At 43.9% G+C, this 21,451-nt stretch overlaps 1 protein-coding gene across 1 annotated transcript in view; it reads right to left on the minus strand.

Moving 5' to 3' along the window:
* Positions 1-19,517: 19,517 nt before the first annotated feature.
* Positions 19,518-21,451, minus strand: part of LOC119169752 (putative cytochrome P450 49a1) — a 29,566-nt gene continuing 27,632 nt past the window's right edge. The window contains exon 9 of the mRNA XM_075886830.1: positions 19,518-20,090. Coding sequence (XP_075742945.1) covers positions 19,956-20,090 — 135 coding nt within the window. The 3' untranslated portion in view covers positions 19,518-19,955. The remainder of the gene's footprint in view (positions 20,091-21,451) is intronic.

The following is a 21,451-nucleotide window of genomic DNA, read 5'->3' on the forward strand; positions in this document are numbered from 1 at the left end:
CCTGGTGACGGCCCTGTTAGGTGAACTCAAACTCCCCGTCTAAACAGCCACTCGCTTTTCGTACACACAGCACTATTTTACATTCACCATGAACACTCAAATTATACTCAAATTAGGTTCAGGCGACGGGGAGTGTCAGCACCTCCACCAATTGAAAAAGGGTTTATTGACGACTGTTGCGACGGTGGTCCTACGAAGAAACACGATCGTGCAAGAGCAACGGTCAAGCAGATGCCGGCGATGATCAGCACGAGCCGAGCGAGCGAAGCCCAGCACCCAGTACCCAAGCGGTGGCGATGTTGCTTGCCAACGACGCTCTTTCTTCTTCACAAATGGAACGTCAGGGGCCTTCTCAGAAACCTTGACGACATCCAAGAACTCTTACACGAACACTCACCAAAAGTGCTGTGTGTACAAAAAACACACCTTAATTCAAAACACACAAATTTTCTTCGTAAATACGTTATTTTTCGAAAGGACCGTGATGATGCCATGACATCATCCGGGGGTGTTGCCATCATAGTGAATCAAGGAATTGCATGCACACACTTACAACTCCAAACATCCCTTGAGGCAGTGGCTGTTCGAGCGGTTCTTTTTGATAAACTGATAACAATCTGTACTATTTACGTTCCTCCTAGCTATCAGCTGCAAAAACGTGGCTTACAGTTTTTAATTGATGAGCTTCCGGAGCCTTATGTTCTCCTTGGAGACTTTAATGCGCATAGCAGGCTAAGGGGAGACTCTCGTTGCGACGCGCGAGGTCGACTGATTGAACAGTTCCTTCTCTCGTCGAGCGCATGTCTCCTAAATCGAAAAGAACCAACCTAATATAATCACGCACATAACACCTACTCCTCAATAGACCTAAGCATAGTATCTCCATCTCTTGTGCCTCTACTCCAGTGGAAAGTCGTCAGTAATCTGTACGGAAGGGACCACTTCCCCGTAGTTCTGAGCACAACTACAGCAACTGAGTGTCCACCCCGTGTTCCCAAATGGCTCATAAACAGAGCCGACTGGGAACAGTTTTATACCATTGCTCCTCTAGGTTGGAATGACATATGTACTTTGAATATTGATGTTACTGTCAACTATTTCACAGCGTTTTTGATTGATGCTGCAACAAAATGCATCCCACAAACAAATGGACACCCTGGAAAACGGCGTGTGCCATGGTGGAACTCTGAATGCCGAAACACGCGCAAACAGCAAAACAGAGCATGGAGGTTGCTTCGGAACTCACCGACAGCCGAAAGTTTTGACACCTTCAAAAAAATAAAGTATCAAGGCAGGAGAACGCGTCGGCAGGCCAGAAGAGAAAGCTGGCAGAAGTTTTTGTCAGGGATCAATTCATACACACAGGAGGCTAAAGTCTAGAACATGGTCGGTATGATAGCAGGAAAACAAGTACACACACTTCCACTCGTAAACACTCAGGGTGACACCTTAGAAGATCAGGCAAAATTCCTCGGTGCACACTTCGAACAGGTGTCCAGCTCATCTTACTATACTGACACTTTCCAAAAATACAGAACAAGAATAGAAAAGCAAAAACTCGAACACAAATGCACCAGATACGAGGCATATAACCAAGCTTTCAGTCTAGCTGAGCTCCGAACGTCACTAAACTCCTGCAGTACTTCTGCCCCAGGATCTGACCGTGTGGTGTATGAAATGCTGAAAACCTACTAATCGAAACGCGAAAACCCTTACTTTGTTTGTACATTGCTATCTGGATTTCTGGCACTATCCCTACCTCCTGGAAAGAGGCTATTATTATTCCCATTTTGAAAGAGGGCAAGGACCCTTCTTTAGCTCCAAGTTATAGGCCAATTCCACTTACAAGCTGCTTGTGCAGTCTTCGAAAAAATGATATACTGCCGACTTGTACATATCCTTGAAACAAACAATTTGCTCGACCCATTTCAGTGCGGGTTTTGAAAAGTAGATCCACCACAGACCACCTTGTTCGTATCGAGGTACAGATCAGAGACGCCTTCGTCCATAAACAATATTTTCTTTCGGTGTTCCTCGATATCGAAAAGGCTTATGATACAACGTGGCGTTTTGGAATTCTAAGAGACCTGTCCCACCTTGGTGTGCGCGGAAGAATGTTGCACATAATCGAAAGTTACCTGTCAAACCGGACATTCCGTGCCCGTGTGGGCAGTGTTCTCTCCCAAACATTTGTCCAGAAAACAGGCGTGCCACAAGGTGGTGTACTTAGTTGCACACTTTTTATTATCAAAATGAATTCTTTGCACTTGTCCATCCCCCGCAATATGTTCTATTGTACATATGTCGACGACGTTCCGCTTGGCTTCAAGTCATGCAACGTGGCAATGTGTGAGCGGCAGGTTCAGCAGGGTTTACACAAGGTCTCCAAATGGGCAGAGGAAAACGGATTCCGACTTAACCCGCGAAAACATACGTGTGTCTTGTTCTCTCGAAAGAGAGGCATGCACTCGGAACCTGATATACGACTGAATGGGCAACGTCTGTCTGTCAAAGCCGAGCATAAATTCTTAGGCTTGATCTCGGACAACAAGTTGACCTTCGTACCGCACATCAAGTATTTAAAAACAAAATGTTTAAAAGCCATGAATGCTATAAAAGTGTTGTCACGTACTACTTGGGGTAGTGATAGGCAATGCCTCATGAATATGTATCGAAGCCTCATTCGCACCCGCTTAGATTATGGGGCCGTTGTTTATCAGTCTGCAACTCAAAGTGCTTTGAAGATGCTGGATTCTGTGCACCATTTGGGCATCCGCCTTTGTACTGGTGCTTTTCGCACCAGCAATATAGAAAGCCTTTACGTTGAGTCAAATGAATGGTCGCTTCATCTACAGAGAACTTACATGTCCTTTGTATATTTTCTTAAGGTGAAAGCAGACAAGAAGCACCCCTCATACTCTACTATTATTGATCTGTCGAGCTCCATTCTGTTTCAAAACAGGCCTTCGATGAGGCAGCCCTTCTCAGTTCGCCTGAACGGTCTAGCTGAAGAAGCTGGAGTGTCACTTTAACACAGTTTAATGGCTCCTGTAGCATACCCGCCACCGTGGCAGTGGCAGACTATAGACTGCGATGTGTATTTCCCAGAAGTTACAAAACATGCACCTATTGCCCATATCTGAACATACTTCCTGGAACTTCAACACAAATACACACGTCCTGAGTTCTTTACAGATGCCTCCAAGTCTAACTCCTTTGTGTCCTACGCTGCTGTCGGCCCATCCTTTTCGGATGCGGGCCCTCTACATCCAGACACAAGTATCTTCACAGCGGAAGCTTACGCGATACTTGTGGCAGCTAAACACTTCAAACAATTACAAATACAAAAACCATTAATTTATACAGACTCCCTCAGTGTGGTAACGGCCCTGCACAGTCTTAAAAAACAAAAAAACCCGGTCCTTGTCTCACTTTACTCCATTTTGTGCACACTCTACACACTCAAACAACATGTTGGAGTGTGCTGGGTGCCAGGGCACCGTGAGATCCAGGGAAACGTGAGGGCTGATCAGCTCGCTGCATCCGTCCACAAAAGCACTGCCCCTACACCCATATTAATCCCGGCCCTTGATCTTGAGCCGTCTCTCAAACGAAACCTCAGGGACTACTGGCAGCGTAAGTGGGATACACACACACAAAACAAACTACACATTATTAAGCCACACCTTGGTCATTGGCTGCCAGTATCGAAATCGCGTCATACAGAGGTATTACTAACGAGACTCAGGATAGGACACACATACACGACACACACATATCTTTTGTCCGGTGGCGATCCACCATTGTGTGACAGATGTGGTGTAGCATTAACAGTCCTTCACATGTTAATTCAGTGCAAACACTTAGAAACTCTAAGAAAACAGCATTTTTTATTACCCTACCGACAGCATATACCTTTACACCCTGCAATGTTCGCTGGTAAGGAACCGCTTTTTAGTCATAAATCATTGTTGCGTTTTTAAAAGAAATTCATAATTTTCATATTGTATATCCGGGCATTCCGTAGCACGACCTCTCCAGAGAGGTTTTTGCTGCGGTGGCTACACAGGAAAGCACTTGCCTCACGGCCCTTGGACGCAAGGGTATGAACGAGTGAGGTACTTGTGCTAATGCCATACATGTCCACCGTCGTTTTACATTATCACCAACTTTTGTCACCTATTCACACCACACGCACCTTTCACGGCATGGTCATGATTTTATTACTTGTATGTTTTACCCGCCTTACTGTGAGGAATTTTATGGCCCTTATACAGCCGCTAATCACAATCATTATCCACACTCCTTGTCTCATGAACTGGCGCTCTTTGGCCATCAAATGGCCCTAGCGCCAAAAAACACCATATATCATCATCGAGAGGTAGCCCATATCAAATGCAAGATGGTCGTGTACTTTTATCCAAAGGCGCGTTAAAGGACCATACTTTGTCCCACTGTGTCCACCCTTTGCTGGTACGTGACCGCCTATAGTTACATCTGTGCAAACTGCCGACTACTTAGTCTTTCCGAACATTCCACTACACCTCTTCACCGATCCACTACTTCAGCGACCATAAAGCCGTTATAATGAAGCGGGAACAGAAGTGACGTATAGCTACCACTTACGAATAATAAGAAAATTTCAGTAAATATATACAGTGTTTGTCACGTCTATGTGATGTAGTGGGCAATATTCGCAGATGGTTCACGGTTTAGTGATCAAACCCTCCAGCACTTTGCCGAACTCGTCGTCATTCGGTACTTGGATAGGCTGTGTTTCTTTTTATTGTTGAACGCGGACTGGGCTCGTTTATTTTCAATTAAGTTGTTCTCTCTCTCTCTCTCTCTATTTCTCTCTCGTTGTTCTCACTTCTTGGTATTTTATTTACAGCCTGTCACGACTTCGTGCGTGCGCGTGCATGCTTGGTTCCCAAGAGCGTTTACATCGATGAAGGCCTAGCATAACACAAGCGCATTCGCTCACATTGCTGGCCTAACATCTTGCGTAGCTTCCACAGCGTTGCATGCACCTGATGTGAAAAGCGGAGTATTATGTAAATGTGCCTTAAGAGTTTAAGCATGACGTTGGTGTGATTATAACATGACTTATTTTCTCATGCTCGTGCACCTTCACTGGCTGTGTGACTCGTGCTTCTAACTCTGTTTTGCGTGATAATCAAGAATAGTCGTCCATTTTTACACGGGCGTTTGCTATTTAGTTCACCCCCAAATGTGGAATCAGCAATGTAAATGCGCATACTGACGAAACTTGAAGTTGAGTAAGCACGAAAGCTGCTGACAGCGAAAAGAATGGCGCGGAGAATCAACCCTTGAAGAGTAGGCAAAATAGATATATACAGACCACTCTTCATAAGCCATGTTAAGCCAGTTTCACGTAGACGTCTCTCAAAACACAAGAGACGTCTGAATTCACCACGTAACAAGTACTTCGCTGATACGTGTTTGCCTATTATTTACGAATGCTAAATGCTAATATCTCAAAGTCCCGGAGTAAATATATACGCGCACATGCGTACAAATACGACCACCATCGGTGCAAAGCCACCATCATCGTTGCGGCCCCGTCGCGACAGCACAATCGCGCAAATGCTATGGTCGTTCGTACGCGGAACGTTAAGGAGCGCTAGAATCATCGTGCGCACTGGCGCGCGAGCGAGTTTGTCACGTGGTACTTTTTGTATTTTGTGGGCACTTGTAGTTAGCAGAAAAACACTAATAGTTAACAGAGATAAGGTTGAAAATTGTCTAATCAGGCGTTTTGCAAACCAACCTACAACTTTTCAATTGAAAATGTTCATCCATCGTTGTTCTTTCAAATGTTAGTTAAATAAATTTATCTTAATAAACAATATTTCAGAACACAAAAATAGTATGAATAACTCCGGGCAATGGTCAGCAATCTGTATTTGGTCGTGTGGTAATCACGTGTGCCGGCAAATTTTTAAACTCTGGCTAAAGTTAGCTCGGGCACCCTGTATACATTTGGTGCACGTCGCTTTCATGTGATACGCAAAGCGAATGGATACAAACCAAGGCACTGAGTGTATACCTCTATGGTATATACTTACTAGTCCGTGCATTTTCATGGCTTCAAATGTTGATATGTAAGAAGTTTCAACAATGGCTTCGTTTCACTGATCAAAGCGTAACGAGCGCTGTGGAAGTATTTCAACCAAGTAATACGAGCACTGAAACTTCAAGTACTTGTAGCTAAACATGACAGCGAGAGTTCACTTGACACAGGCTTTGAATACAACACAAACCCTTTCATCGCCCCTGAAGCCGCATAGCTTAAATTAAAGGAACAACAGAGAACTTCACGTAAGATAATTACGTCAATAGTCTGCATGAAAATAAATAAAAATCAAGACAAAAACTGTTAATAAACGATCCGACAAGAACATCCGGTGTCAAAACCAGTTTTATATATTTGAGTGAAATACTCTGCAAGTAGACTGCATTCGCTTACCTTACAATACCTTCCATTGGAAGTTTACCCCGACGACATCCTCCCTGGCGGCCCTATAAGAAAGCAAACCAGGAAGAGCATGGCCTCCGAGACGGCGGGTGCGCGGCGTGTGAGCGCCCACCGTCGTGGAGGCTACGGGAAAAGATAACAGAAAGGTCGGTATGTGCACTTTCTGGGCATCCATCTGGTACTCAATTTCTCGCCCTATAGGGGGCTCTCTTAAAACTTGAGAGCTTCCGAGCGCTGACACTGATTTCCTTCCAAATCGAATTATTTGAAAACACTTCATTGTCTCCCGAGTGCAGTTTAATTAAGCGCGCAGCAGCGGTGTTCACACAAGAACCACTGCTTCACTTGCAAAAGTGTTCATAGGTGAATATCCTGAAGCTTCAGTCGTTACACCAGATGACCACAAGAAACTTCAGTGGCCTTAGCACGAAATAAGAAATCTCATTCCGTTTACTCCCCGTTGTCAGGTTTGCGCCGAACATGTTTGGGCTACGACGTTATTCAAAATTACCTATAGTAAATGTTTTGCGAATAATGTTCCGTATTCCATCATATGGTTTAGGCCCACTGTCCGCTTTGGAATAGCGAGAGACATGCCAGTAAAAAACACAACGCATTCACCGCATAGCGCATGAACAATAGATGATTTTTTGCCTCTAAAGTTCCGGGAACTGGGCCATTTGCGAATCACCAGGCTACTACAGACACTTCGGAGCTATAGACATGGTATACGCACCTTCTCAGAACGAGCTCGCGAACATGACGCGCTCTTAAACTGAAGCCTCAAGGAGGCTGCTACCCGCCAAATCATGTGCTCTTCGCTGCAGCCGTCAATGGGTTAGCAAAGTAAATCGGGCAACACGCTTCGGTTACGCTTGTATTCTTTCCGAAAGCCAGTGAGTCTGGCATTTTATATCATCTGTGTCCTTCTGTTAGGTCGATTACTTCGATACCACAAGGGGTCACTGATGGTCGTCGAGGTCAGTTAAATTAAGTCGTGATAGAGTCTGTGGCGTGCAGCGTTGTAAGATGTACCAGAAGTGTTGCATGGCGTGAACGCGCTTCGCCGCCTGATCCCTTCCACGTTGACCGTAGCAGGGGCGCGCACTGCAATCGACCGTAACACTAAAAGCGCCTCGCGCTGTGCGCAAAAACTGTCAAGCGCTTTCTGTGCGTTTTTTAAAGACGACAGTCTTTCTTGGGGACCTTCGGCACAGAAATTTTGGTCTGTCTGTCTGTGCAATTGTCTGTTTGTCCACCCTAAACTGTACCTTACACGGCACCAATATGACCAAACAATACTCCAAGCGGCCGACCCCATCCTAAGCGCGCACTAATATTGTTCATACCTGTGCGATGGTCCATTAAAAAGCAACTATTGCGCATATCTGAGGCACCATAACAGCACGTATATATTCTGTATGTGTATTTTTTTTACTAGAAAAGACATACATAAGTAATTCTGAGGACCGCAGCGTTTATCACGCTGCGCTGACCGCGCAAGGCTTGCATGAAAAGGCCAGTGTTTCCAACGCTTCGTTAAGACGACAACTGGTGGTGGCACCTAACAGTTGCCTTGCGTTCTACACCTTATCACCTCAGAGACGGGCACGCACGCCACGCGCCCCGTTTTCCAGGATAACAGCCAGATAGCGCTCGTGTCTCACGGGCGACGTGACTTGATGCGCTCGTTCGCCTCCGCTGCATACTCGAGGCACTCTAACGCAGCGCTTCCAGAATACCATTTACCAATTTTCTTGCGCAGAACGTCAAATATACGTTTTTATCACTCTCTCTAGACGCGAGACTATTTCGACGACATTTGCAGTGTAACATGGAAATACGGGGCCAATAATTAACGCGGATATCTTTGTGTCCCATCATTCATGTCTAGCAGCACATGCTGTCATAACCCTTGAGGGATGACAGGCCACAGTACTTAAATTCAGCTTCATGAAATCTCTTGTGAGAGATCGAAAGTTATTTCTTTTCTTGAGGTTATACCGCTAAAATGGTTACATATATAGGTATGAAAACTATGGGAAAAAATCCTTATCTAAAACACGTGGTCTAAAACACCTGGTAAATGTTAATTAAACAAGAACTCGGCTCCAGAGATTTTGAAAATCATAATTATTTTGAGTTGAAACACACCGAACAAGAAGGCCGTAAGTAGAATGGAGAGAAGGAGAGCATCTGAACCTCTGCCACCACGAAATTTTTATTTCTTTTCAGGAGCTGTTCTGCACACTACCCCCCTTCCCCACAAAAAAAAAGGTTTTGGTAGCTCTACGTCGAACGTATACAGTTGACGAAGCAGAGTAAAGCGTATATTGTCTGTTTAGAAAACGTTTTAACGATTTAGAGTACAAGGTACTGTACTATGGAAGAGCATAAAGTCGTCTGATGTGATCGCGAAATAGTGAACGAGGGAGAGAAAAGCGGTGAAGCTCCTTAACGCGACACCCGTTCGTCCCTTGTCGTGGTCGTAGTGCATAACGACGATAGTTATAGCGCGAGAACAAAACGACGACACAGAGACAAGAAGGACACGAAAGACACGAAAGACACTGTGTCGTCGTTTTGTTCTCGCGCTATAACTATCGTCATGCCATACCAACTAGCCCAAGCTGCCACACATCGTAGTGCGTAACCAGTCTTACGCTTTGACCTGCAAGGTGGTGCCGGTGGGAGATTTCTCTTGTGCGTTGTTGAATAATAAAAAATTCGCCGCGTGCGCGATAACTAAAAGCCGAATTCTCCTGTCTCTCATTTCCAATCAGCAGCCATTGGCATGTACATTGAGCACTAGCTGACAAGAAAGGGTTGGTGGGTTATACCCGCTGGGCGTAACCTCCTTGGTTTTAGAAATGCTTAGTGAGCGTTTGGCCGCAGGGCCAAGAATACAGTGGACTAGTATATACCGTGAACTCGAGGTGGTTAAAGGTGAGAAGTAGACGCAAAGCGCAAGCCGTATGAAAGTGTACGTGTGCGACCTCTCGTTTAGTCCTTGGAATGTCCGCTGGATAGCGGCGCTTCTATATGCGGAATATATGATGAAAAGATGCGAGATGGTGGTACTTGGATTGTTGACTATAGATGGACGAAGGGACACACAGACAGATGCATGGATAGACGCACCGATGGACGCACAGATGGACGCAGGGGCAGATGCAAGGACGGACGCAGACACGGACGCACGGACGGACGTGCGCATGCACAAACAGACGCACGTACGGACGGGCGGATGGACGCACGGACGGTTTTTTGACAGTATGTGGCCTCGAAAAGATTTAAATTCTAATGTAGTCAGATGAGAGATGCACCGCCTACAAATAGCGGTAATTCTGAGGGGCATTTCATGAATTTTGTAACGGGGCGCGGCAGCGACGAGCGACTTGACTGCGTGTACTTGTGCACACACACACACACACACACACACACACACACACACACACACATATATATATATATATATATATATATATATATCGGAAAGAGTGTATACTTAAGGGCTCGTTTATCCATGTTTTGACACACTATTAATGAGATCTACATGCAGTAATGCCAAAGAATGTATAGGGGAAGTTATTAGACCCAATTGTAATGTAAATCTGAAGAAAGAGCAGTAGGTAAAAAGAGAACTTGCCATGAGCAGGAACCAAACCTGCGGCCTTCGAATAACGCGTTCGATGTTCTACCACTGAGCTACCACGGCGGCTATCCCCCCCAGCCACTTTATTGTTTTTATATGTGAATTTAAACATGGGAGTGTCAGCCAGCACCACCTGTCCTGGGAAGCAGTCCAAAGCAAGCTGTATCGAAAACCAGAACTGGTTATATTCAATTTAGGCAGAATAACAGAAGGGCTATATATAACCAACTGTACTTCCTAATATGCTTTATATAAGCCCTTTCGCCTAGAGTTCATGACCTGGAGGTAAACGCGTTTCTTTGGCTCGGTTTTTGGGTCTGCCTCGTGGTATTATAAGCACTGCGAGTTGCATAAGCGATACACAGTGCGCGAAAACACGCGCCTAAAGCAAGATAACTATTTCACAAACCATTATGATCCTCTACAAAACTGGCACAGTCAAATGGAGTCGTCGCTCATATAAATGATCTGACAACGTTACTTATACTCGGGTTTCTCAAGAAGCGATCGAGTGCATGTCGACTCATGTGAGAATCAGTGCCCTGCCTATCGTATAGAGAGTGCCGACAAAACGAGCGTATGGTTTCATCGTGGCTTTGATACTTTTCCATTTTTTGTAGCTCGTCAGTAACCACGTGATGTAGTACGGCTAAGAGCGCTCTTATCAATCCACAAAACAAATACTGGGCTGCTAGACTGATACGTGCAAATTCCGATTGTACGTAATGTTTTCTTTTGTGCGTTGGCAGGTTCATGAAATAGGGAATTTCTCGACGCAACTTTAGCATGCCTGCGAAAATTGTTTTATCCACTCGATCTCCCTAAAATGATGGAAGATGGACAAGAAGCCCTCGTTCTTTCAATGACAGCATTCACCAAAATAGCTGCTGAACAACGCCGCGACTCCTCTTTGCGCCCTATTATCAATGGTCTGCGATCTCCACACCCTGACCACTCCTTACAGATGTTCGTCCTTCACGACGACATCTCGCACCGCTACAATTACCACCCTGATGGTGGTGAGCTTTTGCTTGTTGTTCTTTTGCATCTCCGCTCAGACGTTTTGACCCAGCTTCATAATGCACCCACCGCTGCACACCAAGGTGTGCCACACACGTATGACCGCATTCGCCGACGATTCTTTTGGTCTGGCTTCTATCGTTTTGTGCAACAATACATTGTGGCGTGTGACCTCTGCCAGTGCCGCAAGACACCTGCGCTGGAGCCTGCTGGTACCCTTCAGCCCATTGAAATAGCAGATGAGCCATTTTTCCGAGTCGGCCCCGATCTTCTAGGACGTTTTCCCACGTCAGCTACCGGTAATTGCCATCGCTACCGACTACGCAACGTGGTATGCTGTTAGACGAGCCCTCGCCACCAGCTGCGCTACTGATGTACACTGCAAAAAATTGCGCGTATTTACGGACAGAAAAACGGACACAGTGTGCAAAAAAGAAACACACTCCCCCCCCCACCCCTTCGCCAACATAACATCAAGGATATAGCACACGTTTATTATTCACAGACTTCACCACTTCGCGAATATTATGGATACAGCACACGTTTACCAATATTGTTTGACTGAATAGTGCAAAAAACAAGTCCTTCCTCCGTCATCAAAAAAAAATAGATGAAGGTAATCACTTGCAATACGGATGACCTCCATAAATTTATACTAATATGGCCATCGCATACCATCATTGCATCCATGGCCGTGACGTGTTCTGCACCGCTTTTATTCTACGAAAATGTATTTGTTCCCTAACAGGCGGGCATCGCGGAAAGAGGAACCATCCGACCGCGGCAAGCGCACCGCCATCGTCTCTCATCCGTCGGCTGCACGGTGGAGGAATGTGGTCGGCTGTCACTGCTCTAGTCACTAGCCCGACCTCCCTCCTCAAAGGCCAAGGCGCACACACGAAACGGGACCCGTCTGGCGTTGCTTTTTTATCTGGTGTGCATCTTGGAGGTGAGTGCCTAACTTTTCATTTACTCGCCGTTTGGGTTACAGCTAGTTCCAATAATGATCTGTGTCGTGTAGTACCTATGCAATATCTCAGATTAGGCCGCTTCGGCTAAAGTCGAGGCCATAAACACTGTGCTCCTTTGTCGATGTCGGTTTCGCGCGGCTTGTATCATGCATGTTTTTTTCTGAGGCGGAGTACGAACTGAGAGCACAAAATACAGCATTTACGGAATTAGCCAGTGGACTGTGTTGGTCTTGTTTACATTTTTCGCGTGACATTTTCATTGCACTCTTATTAGTTGTCCACAGCACTTGCATTACTCTATGCCAACAGTGTTCGGGCTTGTCAACGCCATAGTGGGGCCGTCTAATGTGTGCGCCTCCTTTTATGCTGGCGGCATTTTGTTTACGCTGCTGGTACGCCGCGCGCTGAAAGACAACGCGATATCTACCGTGAAATCTTGGCGCACTGCAGTCTACACGCGTGTTCTCCCTGTCCGGCCGAAGTTCATCTTCTCGGCGTTGTCTAAGAAAAGGTGGCGGAAGGCAGGTAGCGCCGAGGTGCGAACAATCGGAGAGAACTTTAGCTCAAGAAATGTAAAGCGGCATGTGAATTCTTCCAGAAAGCTAGAAACCATTACTCGTAAAACGCGTTTAAAAAATAATAAAAAGAGTTTGCTTCGTCTGCCGCGGTGGTATTGTGGTTATGGTGGTCGGCTGCTGACCGCGCGTTCGATTCCGGCCGTGGTATATAGTCGCGTTTTGATGGAGGGAAAATGGTAAGGGCCCGTGTGTTGTGCAATGTCAGTGCACGATAAAGATGACCTAACGGTGAAAATTTCTGGAGGCCTCCACCATGGTGTTCTTTATTATTATATCGTGGTTTTGCGACGTCTAACCCCAGGAATTTTATTTAAACATCTGTTAATCCTCAATGCGGTTAGGAACAAATTTCCTGTGTAGAAAAATGGTAGGATTTTCAGTGTACGAAGAATGTGGTTCATATTGGGGATTTTTTCATAGAGAGATAACATTTAGTGAAATATGATAGTTTATATTAGCTGATTATCAGAGTATTCTTTCTGTGGCAAAAATAATTGAATACGTGTACACTGCCCAATAATTTGTATAGATGGTGAATAAGTTGCAAAGATATTGTTTTTGTAAATGGTTGTGAGTTTAGCATTAAGGTGGTCCAAGTAAAAAATATGGTGAATAACACATTTAGTTGTAAGCTTCTTTGGTTACTGTCAGAGAAAGTCATCAAGTCGCTTTTTATTTTAAGAGATGAAAACTTTTTTGATGTGGTTGCTGGACTATGTGCTTGCTCGTGTTTATACCTTGAAGCAATGCATCCTTATGGTGAGTACTAGCTGCGCAGGCATGAGGAACATTTAAACAACATATCGATTTTGTCCGTGCTTACTTTAATAGTTTGCTATCCAGTACTAGCCTGCATGAGTAAACCAGAGATCCAAACCGTACCAGGGTGCGTTTAACCACATGCAGCTATCTTCTGACAGTTCGAATAGCGTGCTTATGCAACACTGGTAAGTGACACCGATGCATGTGCGATAAGATTTGGAACTGGCAAGAACACCACAATTAAGAAAAGGATCTATTGAAATGAAAAAAAAAGAATGTTTTTGTCATGAACCAATACAGCTGTATTAAAGTGATAATGCCTGCTATTAAAGTAACAATGTGGTGCCACCTGCCGTTGAGTACTTGCAGCAAAGTTTAGACGTACAGACGAAAAAAAAAACGAATGTGAAGACACTGCTAACTACTGGCGTTTATTAAAGCCTGGCAGATTATATGGCTGGTGTTGTCTACAGTTTAAGACTGCTGATCAAAGATTAGAAAAATAAAAAAACAATTAAAACCATAGCGGGGCACTTATCATGAAGGTAGTTGATTGTTTTAAGGTGAAGCTTCATTAAAAAGTTGTGTTCTTTCTCTTCAGTTCTGTTTGAAGTTCGAAAGGTGAGAGCTACTTAATATCTTCGATGCCACTTCTACCTTAAAAAGAACAGATTTGACACCTTAATGGTGTTAATGAAATAGAATCAAATCATTTTTTCACTTAGAAACAGAATTAATACCTTAATATTGAGACTGAAAGAGAATCGATTGTTTTTTTTTTCAATGGGGCACAACCCTTACAATTTATCTCAGCAGAAGCTTTTACATTCACAAAAGGTATACCTTTGTTTGAACACTCTAAAGTCTATATGCCTTGTTCATTACTAGCTTAATTATTGTAAAATGGTTTACATCATGGGTTGCAATAGTGCCAACTTTAGTGTACCAAATTGGAAAGCCCTTATTCTTTTCAGCGAGAACAGAAATATTACAGGGCAAGTAATTGGCTCACGTGATTAGTGTCAAGACGTGTTTGAAGCCCATATACACTTTTATATTTTGTTACATATATTTGATTTAACACACTCGTTGTAAACATGCTCTTTTTTAAAGTTATGTTAGTGTTATACCTGAAATATAATTATCATTCACAGTGCAGCAGAGGGCACAGAAATAACTTTGAAAAGTGTGGTTTTCTAAACATTCTCGTGGACTAAATCCAAATACAATACAGTGAATCTTATGATTAGTAGAGATCGATTTCTAGTAAAAGATTCAATGACAAGCTGTCTTGGGTGCATTTTTTTACTCCTTGAGTCGATTGTCACTAATTTGATATATATTTTTTTGTAAACTTAGAAGCTGTCAGCATATCAAGGACTTACCAGATATGTCAATCGCACCGATGCCTCAGGAGTAGCTGATAGTACAGTATTATGCCTGCACTCACATCTGTGCTTTTAAGAGCACAGACTTCAGATTTATCAAACTCAGGTGCATGCCACGGTGCCATGAAACACATATCATAATTTCTGACAGGTAAAACGGCGCTTTATTGCAGCTTGTTGAGTCATACACGAGTACATCTTTATTATTACATTGTTTTAAACAAGGATAGCCAACATTGCAAACACACTTGACATTGCTTCAATACGATGTCTGATTAGCCTTGTCTGGAGCATTTACAACCACTAGTGTGGCTATGTACACCCCCTGGAATTCCAAGGTTCAAATGCAGCCGCAACTGATATTTACTGTATCTTTTCAGTGAAACTTTTCTCTCGCTGTGAAGCTGCGATTATTGGCAACATATTTACTGTTGTATTGTCTCCTTATGCTTACTCAGAGATTTCCAAAGTGCACTCTTGCTGTTCCTGAGTTAACATAGGCAGTGAATCACATGTGGGTCATACCCACATCCCACAGACAGTAGTGTGCAGGTATGCACACCTTAGTGATGAAAAAGCTTTGACATCACGTTAGACAAGCATGGCACATTATTTATATCACGGGGTCATGACACAGCAGTTACAATGTCACACTATTTATTCTCTTTAAGGTGCTGCTTGTATTGTTCTTGGGCAATCTGTCGCCTCTCATGCCAGCGCTACTATGACTGTTCATGCCACAAGCACCTTGGTGAACTGATGTTGCAGGAATTTGTGCCACCGCATCACCAGCAAGTTATCAAGCGCCATCATTTTCACTGCATCCTGCACTGCCAATTCTGGATGGTTCTGCATTCAGTCGAGCAGCATGGAACAGTGACAGGTGATCAAGCAGCTCATAATCACACCTATATCTTCGTTGCATGACGCTATAGCAGTACAGTCAAGATTTCATACTCATTGTTTATGTTCTTCTACGTTATGCGTGTGAAACAAACTTGTACCATATAGATGATGTTTACTTTGTTGTCATTATCTAGTTCGAAATTCGCTTTCAACATCACTCATTCAAAACATAGCCTTAGAAAGGTGACCTTCAAGACCCGCAGTTGTAATTTCTGTGTAAAAACTTTACCCTGGCAACCTCGAACCCTAGTGAGTGCGAAAATTTAGTGCTGGCAACCAGCAAGAGTATTGTAAACATCGCTGGCACATTGTTACTGCGTTTGACAGCATACCAAATTAGTCAGCTAGAGCACAAAAAGTCAAGTTAGCTCCTTCTGGGGCATCCAAACTATTTGTTCATTATTTGACATTACTTCAGTGGGATGAGTGGCAGTGCCGTGAAGGGATTTGTATGAAAATCCAGCAACTATACCTTAATTAGGAGAGCGCATGCTTAGGTCACTTTTCTAATAGTAAGATCAGACCCATCATTGCCCACTTGTATAGCAATTAAAGAGTTTATTCTGTGATGAGTAGCAGCTTTCCTGTTGCAAGGCAAGGCCTCCAGATGGAAGTTCGTAACATCATTTTCAAATACGAGTGCGGCTTTCGTCTTTTGATGTGACACTATACTTGCTGGCCTTTTTGACTGCATACATTTGTTACAATGTTGGCAATGGAATGCAGATGATAGCCCCTTTCCGATTTCAATTGTTCTGCATCAAGCTTGCTGTTCGTACCCAAGGTCTGTAGAAGTCTGTTAAAGATTGCCCTTGCGAGTGCTTTACGCCGCTTGAGTTAAGTAGGGGTAAAGCTGGTGCAGATACATAATTAAAAAAATACTTCTCCAGTTTAAAAATTATACCCTTTAGTAACTTCACCTATATTGAGGCAGTACATAGAGCTTCAAAATGAAATGTTTTGCATGTTTATTGGCCGACCATCATGGCAAGCTTTTTAATGCTGAGTACAGAGCTTTTCTCAAAAAAGTGAAATTCGATCATCTGCTAAACAAACTTCAGTGTGTAAATTATTTTAATTTGTAGCATGTCAAGAAGGTCACCAGCACATATTTTATTTGTGTCCTTGGAACTTGCCATGTTACTAGAAAAAATCCCAAACCTGGCAACATTATTCATTATTGCTCGCGGGAAAAGCTCTCACAGAATTGATATACAAAATTTAAAATACATTGCAAAAGGACTATTGAAAAAAAATTGTTTGATGACATTTAGCTCAGTCGGCGCCATACTACAGACCCTCATTACTAGGGAGCGAATTTTTGACAACGGAATGAAATGACCAGGACAAGTTTCCGGATTTAAGAAACGTGAAAATTTTTTGCGCCATACTCGTGGTGGTCAAAAAAGTGCTGGGTGATTTTGCATGGCATAACCCTAATCGTTGTATTGTTCAATACATTGAATTACTCCTTCGCTCCTTTTACCTCAACTAAAATTGTTAGCCAATATTTTGGCGTGTTTATGAAGTTGCTTGTGCTTTCAGCCATTTCATTCTGTAGGATACGTATTTTTACTTATTATCTGCGATCTTTTATTTTTGTGCTGCAAGCCAGTGTCTCTAACACGGCCTATTAGGAGTCTTGAAATGAATAATTTAATTGTGCTCGCACTGTTTTCTTGCTGTGTACTCGCCTGGTGTGGTTGTGCTGACAAAATTTTTTTCCTCTTTTTCAGAAAAGAAGTCTGGACAATACTGTTACAATAGGCAAACAACACAGCTGCTTTGGGTATCTGGAAGTTATGATATTCTTTCTTCGTATTTTAAATTCCACATACAAAACCGAAACAATAAAATAACTTTGTTGACAATTTTTGTTCACACAGTTTGTAGCATGTATGTGCTGTATTTCGTTTTATGATCATGGGAAAATAAAATTTGACTCAAATGAATAGGAAACCCCTGTTTGTTGATTTTTTAACATTTGAATTCACTTCGTAAATTCTTTAGCATGTGCAGGTGCCGTCAAAAGTTCTCAGGTGACGCTTCCACAGGATTAGTTGGAATAGTGGCCTGGGAAATTTTGAATGACCTTGTACTTGCAGAAGAAAGATCTGCTCATTACGTATGCCTCATGTTGAATGCAATGAAGAAACGTCTGTTATTTACGGACATGTAGCAATAGTGTTATGAATAATGTGTGAGAAATTGCCCTGATGAGCACGTGTTGTTCCATAGCAGCCGTTACTTTATTTCTTCATTTCAGAGATCTCTGTGAAAGATGATCGGGCTGTATGTTGCATGTGTTCTATGTGATTCCTGGTGTACTATTTTTTTTTTGCGGAAGTGGCCGGCGGCATGTTACCTACGCCTTTTTACGTCATCAAGAGAAAATATTTTTTGCAGTGTAGCCAATTTCATTCTTCATGGCATCATTCTGCGTCATGGTGCTGCTGGTCAGATGATCACCAACCGCGGCCACTGTTTTCAAACTAAAGTTGTCGACGAGCTCCTGCGATCTTGCTCTACTCACCGCAAGTTCACTACAGCGTACCACCAACAAACCAACGGCCTCACCAAACGCCTTAACCATACCCTGACAAACATGTTAGCGATGTACGTCTCCAAGGATTATAAAGATTGGGACACCCACTTACCTTTCGTTACCTTCGCATACAAATGCTCACGTCATCATAGCGCTGGATTTTCACCTTTTTACCTTATGTTTGGTTATGACCCGCTTTTCCCCATGGACACCATGTTTCATTCTGACGCCACCTCATCGACTGCCTATGCTCGTGATGCCCCGGCCAGTGCTGACATCGCACGCGAAGTCATCCGGGATCGTGTATGTGCTTCGCAGCTTAACTAAATAATGCTTACGATTGCCGGCACCACGACGCACACTACTCCACGGGGTCACTCATTTCTATGTGGTTGCCATCACGACGTGTCGGTCTCTGCGAAAAACTCAGGTCCCGTTACGTTGGCCCTTACCGCGTCATACGCAAGGTTACCAGATAAATTGCTACACTCCATACCACGTCAGCAATAGATTCAGTCCTGACCGATATAGTGCACGTCTCTCGACTTAAACCATTCTACTGACGCCCCGAAGATTGTTCGCACCGTGACGGTGCTTCTGCCGCCGGTGGGTAATGGCACGGGCTGAGTGGATACCTGAGAATGAGGACGACGAAGTGCTGAGGGGAACGTGCATAGCCTGCAGCAGCGTTGTACGCATTCGCTTGAAATATATTCTTCACATATACTTTCTCCCTCGTAACAATATTCATTCGTGCACCATGGCGCGTAAAAGGTGTGCATAGATAAATGATAAGGAATGTATTAAACATTTCGTGCCGAGCGGTTGGGCCCCCGCTATCTCCGACAAAAGCGCAGCTTGGCCGACTGGACTCGCCCTACGCTTACCTTAATATCTTCTCCTATCTTCCTATTTTCTCCTACTTCCTATCTTCCTATACTCCTATGCTCCTTTCCTATCTTCTCCTTACTTCCGTGTGTCGCTCTCCCTACGCCTCGCTCTGTCGTGCCGCTCTCTCTATCTCTATACCTTTTAATTCTATCCTTTTAATCTCTCCCTACCCCCATCCCTCGTGAGCTACTGTTGAGGTGTCCTCTCCCTGAGAGACAGTTACGGGGCTCACTTTTTTTTGTTTTAAAATCACTCCCCCCCCCCCGCCTCATTATTTAGCAAAACCAGACCGACACACGGGGTAGCATCCAATGCCCGATTATTATTCGTGGGTAAGTTTTACACTACTCCGGACATAGGTACTCAAACCGTTAGATTTTTTTACCCGGCCATGTATGTACTTAAATCTGCAAGTGCAACGAAAAGATGGCTTCACACCACTGCTATATTATTCACAGCTACATGGAGGTAGCAGCTGCGAATTTCACATATATAGTTGGCTACAACTTGAGAAGTCCAGAGACGTCCCACCTGTAGACGACCGAAGTGTGGTAGCTAATCACCACCGCGACTAACGAAATACTCCAGTTCATGTACGCGACAATGTTCTCTTGAGATTGGTCCACCAACCGTCCAGCTCTCGACGTCAGTCTATGGAATGCACGCCAATCGGTGCACGCTTCTTTGCATCCGCCTTTGAGATGGAAGTGCCGCAGATCGACTTCAAAAGCTGCACCCGACTACAGGTCGCTACTGTTAGCCTCTGGTCGGCGCATCTTGAAGGAAAAGTCGGTATGGTCCTTTGGGATGTTTATGAGTTGACCATGAAATTCAAGCTCCTCTCTCGGGTACTCTATGTTGTACTTCAGCAAAATCTGCATGATACAAAGAGAATGTAACCGATGGAGGGAAGATGGGATGCACTCGCGAGTACGCTTTTTCTGAAGCCCTTACATATTTCAAAGTACTTCACTTAGACCAAGATTTTCTTTGTTGTGACTTTGGCGCCTAACCAAATGCACACAGAGAGTTTCGTTGAACCGTACGTGCGACTTTGTGATGCATCGTCTGGCAGTGCATGACTATGTACTTTTCAGGCCTTGTTTTGAAGGCCTGTAAAATTGAGCGAAATGCCTTAAAAGAGAAAGATGATTTGAGGTTTCGCAATGATCTACACCTTTGTTCTCGTCCTGCACCACTTCAAATGTGCAGACAATATATCGCGCCTACGAGATGTTCCTGCTCTATGTACTGGCTAGTAAAGTCGCTTCAAAAAAGTATTTTGCATTCCAGTGAAAAACTCTTTACTTAAGGTGTAAACTGACAGTAGCGTGTGGTGTATAGCGTAGTCTTATTAGCATATTTTTGTCAAGCGGCTTTCCTTAACAGAAGACGCCATTGTTCCCAGTGAAATTGAACTCATAACGTGGATCGCTGTGAACCTCGCCGTCATCAGAAAATCGTGGCAGAAAACACTAAAAGAACTGTGCGTCAAATTCAGTAAACGAAACGCAAAAAGTGTAAAACATTTGCTGGTGGCCACTAGTGAAGTCGCATTTCGTGCATATGTGCCGTATGTGACTGAAAAGAAGTACGCTATGCCAGCCGTAAGTGCCGAGTGCCAATGCTGAGTGCTAAAATTGTTGCGCCGGCAAACTTGTTTCGCTGCGAAACATGCTGACCTCCAACGCTAGTTGAGAGAAGTACGCTATGCGATGGTGGAGATTACAGTGACGGGTACATCTAGACTGATTGAGAAGTGTGGCCGTAGAATAGAAAACTGTTGGGCGACAAACTGTTCGCGTAGACACCTCAAGAGGCGACTTTGAAAAGAGGGAATTTATCACCAAGATAACGGCGTACTTCAGAAGCTCTTTAAATTTATGAATTGCGCCTTTGTTTACATCTGTGATCCTTATATGTTTACCTTCTCCCAGAGAGTATACTCTGAAGCTGTCCTTTCGTCATCCGTCACATCATGGGAACCCCCTTCCCTTGGGCGTCCATTATTTCAATGTAATCATGAATTCTTGAGTGTTACGAATGTAAAGTACTCAACAAGTTTAATGTTGAGTTCCCTATACTGGGACACTTGTTATGCCCAAATGGCGAAAGCCAACATATACTGGAGACCTAGCATATTTCTGCAACGTGATTCGCAATGTATATTGTCCGAAATTACTAATATTTTAAAATGAAAAGTGTTTCGTTCAGGCTGTGCTAGGAAACTCTTCTC

This window comes from Rhipicephalus microplus, chromosome 2 (assembly GCF_043290135.1).
Source record: "Rhipicephalus microplus isolate Deutch F79 chromosome 2, USDA_Rmic, whole genome shotgun sequence".
Lineage (NCBI taxonomy): Eukaryota > Metazoa > Arthropoda > Arachnida > Ixodida > Ixodidae > Rhipicephalus > Rhipicephalus microplus.